At 39.5% G+C, this 7830-nt stretch overlaps 1 protein-coding gene across 2 annotated transcripts; it reads left to right on the top strand.

The window, feature by feature from the left end:
- The first annotated feature begins 6293 nt into the window (after window positions 1-6293).
- LOC130846205 (small proline-rich protein 2E-like) lies at window positions 6294-7830 on the top strand. 2 transcript variants are annotated; one of them, XM_057724306.1, is made up of 2 exons: window positions 6294-6432; window positions 7198-7830. In XM_057724306.1, the coding sequence occupies exon 2, from the start codon at window positions 7209-7211 to the stop codon at window positions 7422-7424; it is 216 nt and encodes a 71-aa protein (XP_057580289.1). In that variant the 5' UTR covers window positions 6294-6432; window positions 7198-7208; the 3' UTR covers window positions 7425-7830. The 2 variants fall into 2 exon arrangements, with proteins under 2 accessions (XP_057580289.1, XP_057580283.1); XM_057724300.1 differs by having other exon boundaries at window positions 6351-6432; window positions 7150-7830.

Genomic DNA, 7830 nt, shown 5'->3' on the forward strand with positions numbered 1-7830 from the left:
CAGGAGGCCTTCGTGGCTTTGCTAGTCTTCAGTTGCTCAGGGTTCATCTGAAGGGGGAACTTGGATGGGAAGAAATGCATGTTTCCCTTCCTACCTCTATTAAAACACCTTTTTTAAGCTCTTTATTGGACTATAATTGCTCTACACTCTTGTACCAGCTTATGAGGTACCCCAAAGTGAATCAGCTGTATTTATACACATATCCCCACATCCCCTACCTCCCACGACTCCCCCCCCACCCTCCCCATCCTGGCCCTCTAAGGCATCACCCATCATCAAGTTATTAAAACACTTTTAAGCACACTCCTGGCTGTAGGTGTTATTGGGTGACTGTGCCCCAGTCTTTGCTGTCCCATAATGAGAAGGACTTGCAGACAGAGAGGAGTTGGTATAGGTGTCATCTGTCTAATTCTGGTACCCTGGGTTTCTACACATGTGTGTGTGATTACATTTAGGGGGCATCCCTGGAATGGCAATAGCTATTGTGTAATAGAGGCCAGAGTCTGTCACTTCGGGCAGCCATACCTGGAGCAGGCTTCTTCTCTGACACTAGACTGAGTTACACCACCTTTTATCCTGAGTGACCTGCTCCCATGGCTCCTGCTTTATTCCAAAAAACACCGTTCCTACATACTTGAACTTGATATTCTGGTTTTCTTCACTCAGTGTTGCCTTACACATACCCACACAAGGAGGCATATCCATTGCAAGCAGCAACAGGCTCACATGATCTCATGTAATTAACACTTCTACTAAAGTCCCTCCTAGTCTGCCCACTTCTAACTTTAAATAACAGTAATAATCAGAGGGGTTCTGGTTTCCTGAAGTGATTCTTCTATTTTGATTCACTCTGTCAAGGCTTTCTGACCCATATTCTTTTTTTTTTTAATTTTTATTGGAGTATAGTTGATTACAATGTTATACTAGTTTCAGGTGCACAGCAAAGTGAACTAGTCATACATATACATATATCTACTCTTTTTTTAGATTCTTTTCCCGTGTAGGTCATTACAGAGTATTGAGTAGAGTTCCCTGTGCTATACAGTAGGGCCTTATTGGTTATCTATTTTATATATAGTAGTGTGTATATGTCAATTCCAATCTCCCAATTCATCCCACCCTCCCCTTACCCCCTGGTAACCATAAGTTTGTTATCCACATCTATGACTCTACTTCTGTTTTGTAAATAAGTTCATTTGTACCCACTTTTAGATGCCACATATAAATGATATGATAATTTGTTTTTCTCTTTCTGACCTACTTCAGATTGTATGACAATCTCTAGGTCCATCCACACTTCTACAAATGACCCAATATCATTGCTTTTTATGGCTAATATTTCATTGTATATATGTACCACATCTTCTTTATCCATTCCTCTGTTGATGGGCATTTAGGTTGCTTGCAGGTCTTGGCTATTGTAAATAGTGCTGCAATGAACATTGGGGTGCATGTATCTTTTCGACTTACAATTTTCTCCAGATATATGCCCAGGACTGGGATTGCAGAATAATATGGTAACCGTATTTTTAGTTTTTTTAAGGAACCTCCATACTGTTCTCCATAATGGCTGTACCAATTTACATTCCCACTAACAGTGTAGGTAGGTCCCCTTTTCTCTACACCCTCTCCTGCAGTTATTGTTTGTAAATTTTTTGATGATGGCCATTCTGACTGGTGTGAGGTGATACTTCACTGTAGTTTTGATTTGCATTTCTCTAATAATTAGTGATGTTTAGCATCTTTTCATGTGCTTTTTTAGCTATATGTATGTCTTCTTTGGAGAAATTGTTTAGATCTTCTGACCATTTTTTGGTTGGGTTGTTTGTTTTTTTGATATTAAGCTGCATGAGCTGTTTGTATATTTTGGAGATTAATCCCTTGTCAGTTGTTTCATTTGCAAATATTTTCTCCCATTCTGAGGGTTGTCTTTTTGTTTTGTTTATGGTTTCCTTTGCTATGCAAAATCTTTTAAGTTTAATTAGATCCCACTTGGTTTTATTTGGTTTTATTTGGTTTTATTTTTATTACTCTAGGAGATGGTTCTTGCTGAGATTTATTCTAACCTGTATTCTTGATACATATACATTCCAGAAGCTACAAGGTGATCTCAAACTGTCTCCTTTGTGTTACTTTCTCCTGATGCTTCCAAAACTTTTGGGAGCGTGCTGATTTTGGCATACCACTGTGTTTGCTGAGCCATCTCACCAGCATTTCATAAAATTCCACCTTGGGCCATGCTGCTTGAACACTGGTCACTTGGATTTCACTTTCCATTAGGCCTGAAGCTCCATTAATGAGTTCCAATAATTAGAGGCACTTCATTTGTAATGTTATCCAAGGCCAAATTCAGAGCTATATGGGGGTCTGTAACATTTGCTGGAAACAGTAGCATCCTTCAAACCTGAGTACCCACAGCTTTTGCTTGTCCCAGGAGAAACATTTGGTATGTCTTAGATGGATTTTGCCTTTACCCATTTAGCAATATTTGAATTGACAGTGAATGCAGCTGCACTGTCTAGTGTCTGAACTAGTCCTCTGTATGAATGGGAATGGACAGAGGGGAAGATACTTGCTAGACTCACATTTCTCTTGGCAGTCAGGACCAGCAGAGTGGCTGGACTTAATGTCCCTCCCAAAGGTGGAAAAGCTTAGGTTTAAATCAGTGACACATGGAGAGAAGGAGAAACAGTAGCTGAGGATAAAAGAATGAGTAAATGGATTATGCAGAGAGGAAAATACAACATTACCTTGGTTCCTTGAAAGCAGCTCAAAGAAAAAAAATAATATCGTCTCTTAACACAATTATATCAGATGCCCAAGAAGGTGAAGCCATGTGTTGGCTGAGACCTCTCCTGCCTTTGGAAACTTACTAGGTTAAATAGAATTTTTAAAACTTGAGTGGCATCATCTGCAAGACATTTTGATCATACAATATGGTGATGAATAGTGCCAATTGTTAATGACTGAACAGAACTGTAATAATGTGTCAGTATCTTTAGACTCTTGTTTTCCAGGATGCCTCAGCTACAAAAGATATTATTTGGGATGGAATTTCCAGAAAATACTCCCTACAGGGCCACCTAATAATGTGGCTTAGGACTTCCTGCAGGCAGATCACTATGTAACTATAAACCTTGATGACCGAATAGGAGAAAGGTCTCGGTTATAATTGACAAAATGTAGCAGCAGGTTGCCTGATAAAATGTATCAGTACAATCATCACCTTTTTTTATTATGGATGGAAAACTAATAAATACAATAGAAAAATATCAGGGATTTTTGATGGGATTAGAGAAATAAGCATATCATGGTGGATTGAAATTACCCCGAGGATTGGCCTCACCCTGAGATGAAAGAGGCTATGGAAGTCCTTATGGCATACTCAAATGAAATCACCTCTAGCTGTGACTACCACTTGTCTAACCCTACTGTATGGGTCCCCACATATTGAGTACAAAACATATATTCTAACCACACTCAGGGAATTAATACACAGTAGCAACTGAAATAGTTTACATGAACTATTTAGTGATGACATTGTTTGTAGACACCAATCCTGAAAGTGCTGTAGTGATGGCTCTGTCCCTGGATGGTTATGGCCAATAGTAATCTTGGTCAAAAGCTCTTCCTGACTGACAAGAGCAATGACAGTTCTGGGAACATAACCTCCCTAACTGATGAGATGTGATGATGGCTTGATTCAGTGATCCATTACTTTCCACCGCATAGCTGGTGACTCTTTCGCAGGTTTCAATTGTTTCTTCTTTCTCTTCCTCTTCCTCCTCATTCTCCTCTCCTTCCTCCTTTCCCATTAATAAAACCACATTCTTGAAAAAGCTTTATGCTTATTTGGTCATGACAAGGAGGGAAGTTCTAGCAACATCACTTGAAACATTAAATTTACAAAAATTAGTCAGCCCTATTGACTGCAAGAATAATCTAAATAGGTATTAAAGGGCTATTCACTAAATGCACTGACAACATGTCAATGTACCAAGTTGGACAGTTAAGAGGTACACATTTGGGAACAAAATGTAATATGGCAAGTTGAGGGTTGAAGGAGAAGAAACAGAATAAGCATTAAAATAAATTTTTAAAATTACTGTCTTTTAATAGACCTAAAACATGTTGGGAAAGAGTAGAAGAAAGAAAATGTATCAGATCAGCCCTAAGTTCATATTTCAACCCTACATTCATATTTCGCCTAGATCAGACCTTTAGTGCTCTGATCCTCTCTCCCGTTCCAAACCTAATCTCAATCACTTGTATGTGATGGCGTGTCTTAAATGGTATCTTACATTTAATTTTGGTATCACACAATTTAAACCTGATAGTTACTTATGAAATAAAAAGATTTATTTCCTGATAAAGGAATTTTAAGCACAATGACAGCAGTCTAAGGAAATGTTGGGGTCAGATGAGACAGGACATACTGATTCCATTAAATACGTGTTCCCACTTTCTAGAGTAATAGAAAGCCAGCATTGTAACTTTACTCCTACACCAGACAAGGCCCCTCACCAGGCATGGCCCATCACAAAAAGCTTCAGTGCCCAACGGGACAGCACAAAAAAGAGATGAGTTCAGGTCCAGAACTAAACTGAGGAACTATAGAGGAACCATTGAGAACTAATTCTCTGAAAATGCAGAAATGAAATCTTTGGCCGGCGTTGGAGAACATACTAAGGCATTGTTTCCTGAACTTTAAATATTCCCTCAAGGTTCATTTTATTTGCCATAATTACACATCAAATGTATCATGTAATATTAATAATTTTTACTTTAACTTCACTTTATATTAACTTTTTAAAATTTTAATTTAATTGGCCATAGGCAATCATGTACATGATATGGCAGAAGAAATATTCAAGTTGTATATTACAGTATATATATGTATGTATATATACATTTAGAGAGAGTGAGAGACAGAAAGAGAAAAAGACGGAACGATTACAAAGGCTAGCAAATTCAAAATCTGCAGAGCCAAAACCCTGCTGGAAGACCATCAGGTAGTGGAATTATCTCCAAACTGGGAAAGGGTCAGACTTTGTTTTATTCAGGCCTCCAATGGGTTGGATGAGAACTACCCACCTTAAAGAGGGCAACCTTCTTTACCCAGGCCACTGATTTAAATATTAATCACATCTAAAAACATCCTTAGAGAAATGCCTGGTATAATGTTTGACCAAATAACTGGGCACCCTGGGCCAGTCAAGATGACCCAAAAATTAACCATCAAACCTTCTTTCCAGCACACTGACAAATTTTATGAAGAAAGTAGAGCAGGAAATAAGCTTATGTTCAATGGTGACCAATATGGAAAATCTAAAAAACTTGTTAAAATTATAATAAAATTATTATTAATGATTAAGAAGTTGTGTATGAAAGGCAGTTAACTTCAATGACTGAATTATTAAAAAGTGATTTCAACTTTCATATAAAATTGGCTTTATGAATGGCACTGCTTATTAGATTAGGTTTTCTAAACTTTCAAAGGAGTGGGAAGCCAGAAAACCTGACCAATTCTCTGAGCTTTCTTCAAAGGTTGAAGAAATAAAAAGAGTCAACTGGAAAAAATTCTGTAGAAGTTTGTGGTATGTCATGATGAGGAATTATGGGCAAATGGCTTGCTTTCCATTGTAGAACTAAGGTCTGAGCTGGAAGAGCATTTGAATTATGGTAGGTGATGCTACACTCGTAGTGAATTCCCTGTGAAATAAGGTGAAACAGATTTATAAAGGTCACAAGTATCTGCTTTATGTCCTTCATTTGAAGGAGCAAAGCAGTGAAAGGAGGACCCTAGAGGTCACCACTTTACTGAGCATGTCTAAGTATCATGATGGGAAGGCACCTGAGATGATCTGCAAACTTCCCTCAGTCCATTTGAGAAGAAAGGAGACTCAGATTAGCAAGCCACGGGTCAAGAGGAAATGCATTGTAAGAAGGACTTAAGGTAGAGAAAGGTGTTGCCAGGTAGCCAGGCTCTTTTCAACCCAGTATATACAACAAACTGTCAACCACTTCCAGTGGAACAAGGCAGGCAGTTTCATTATTCAAGGAAGGTGAAAGATAGAAAAAGGTCATCTTCCCCAATCAAGAAAAGGAGCCTTTGACTACAAATTGGAGAACCCTTCAAATCCTCCCACAGCCATAAACCGCTGAAACTGAGAGCTAAGGCAGGGATTCTGTGAGTCATGAGAACCCAATCCAGTGAGGAGAACTTGGCATAAGCAGGATTTTCCTGTTTTCAGAGTCCCTGTCAAGCCAGTTTTGGATGGATTTGCATTTTGGTTGGGAAATGATTGGACCAGGCCAGTTTTGGCAGCTCCACTTCCCCCTGGGTGGGGCAGCAAGCCCCAATAAAAAGGTCCTCTGCTGCACGACTGCCATCCTCCTGCTACTAGAGTCCCAGCGACTTTGGAGAACCTGGTGAGTCTGATTCTTCAGTTCAGCTTTGTTCTTGGGCTCCTGAATGTTGCATTTATTCTGGAGACAGCAGACTTGGTTGGGTCCAAAGTTGTGATCACAGTTTTAATGCTCCTTAGTGGATGGGAACTTAGAATTTGGTATGCTGTATTTATTAGGTTTCTGGTACATAGTTTGACCTCCCTACTGAAAAAGAAATTAATAGGAAACCTTTGACATGAAGAGGTATAGATAAAAGTTTTTTTTTCCTTTTTCTATATCTTTCTCATGTCCCTCTGCTATGATTTCAGAGGCACATGTCTGAGAAGGTGTAAGGCCCTTGTATCCTTCCTGACAACACTTTACTCTGTACACAAATTATCCTGTTGGGACCTCATGAGAGAAAATGATGATAGGATTTACTTGTGAGCTTGCCCACCATTACAGAAATTGTAATGACCTTTCTTGCAGATGCTGTTTTCAGAAAAAACAAAAAACAAAAAAAAACACATGAAAACAAAACTTTGCTTGGTTCTTTCAAGCAAACAAACAAACAAAAAATTGGAAAATTTTTATAAGAAAAGAGAAGGTTTTCTCTGGGATGATGAAACAATTTGCCAAACAGTGAGAAAGAAGGCAAAAATTTGTTTGAAAAGAGCTGAAGAGATTAAAGCACATTCTCAGAGATTTGAGAGATACTATCTGATGTTATTACACAAGTTTTGGCTTTTCTCTCTGTAGGAATTCCTTCTTGTGAACACTGTCATATAATTTCTTTCCGATCCTAAGACTCCAGAAAGATGTCTTATCAACAGCAGCAGTGCAAGCAGCCCTGCCATCCACCTCCAGTGTGCCCACCAAAGTGCCCTGAGCCTTGCCCACCTATAAAGTGTCCAGAGCCTTGCCCACCTATAAAGTGTCCTGATCCATGCCCACCTCAGCAGTGCCAGCAGAAATGCCCTCCTGTGCCACCTCCCCAACCATGTGAGCCGAAGTGCCCACCCAAGTGCAAATAACTGCTGCAGATTTCATCTAGATCAGGAAAGGATAAGGACAATTGGCTCACCTAGTTCCCCAGCTCCACCTTCACCTTCACTTCAAAGAGCATCATGGATAGAGAAGAAGCTTCTCCACCCTTCAGCCTGCAATATGCCTGTGGTGATGCTGACAGCCTGAGGTTTCCTTCCTGAGGTGACTGTACTGCTTTTCCTGGGAGGTAGCTGAGAGAGCATGACAGAGCTTCAGAAGGAAGAGCAGCAGCTCTCCTCCTGGGCACCATCAGAGGATTCTCTCGCTTTCTTCCATATCTGTCTGTTACCTGGGCAGGGGTTTGTACCAGCTGAGCAGTTGTTACTTCTTCTCCATTTCCTGAATAAATTACAGTTCTTTGTGTGATAATAAAGTGTTTTCTTTCTTTTAAAA

Source organism: Hippopotamus amphibius, chromosome 1, assembly GCF_030028045.1.
Source record: "Hippopotamus amphibius kiboko isolate mHipAmp2 chromosome 1, mHipAmp2.hap2, whole genome shotgun sequence".
NCBI lineage: Eukaryota > Metazoa > Chordata > Mammalia > Artiodactyla > Hippopotamidae > Hippopotamus > Hippopotamus amphibius.

What these genes read in the sequence shown, in the direction of transcription:
- LOC130846205 (XM_057724306.1), top strand. Translation starts at nt 7,209, where the DNA reads ATGTCTTATCAACAGCAGCAGTGCAAGCAGCCCTGCCATCCACCTCCA.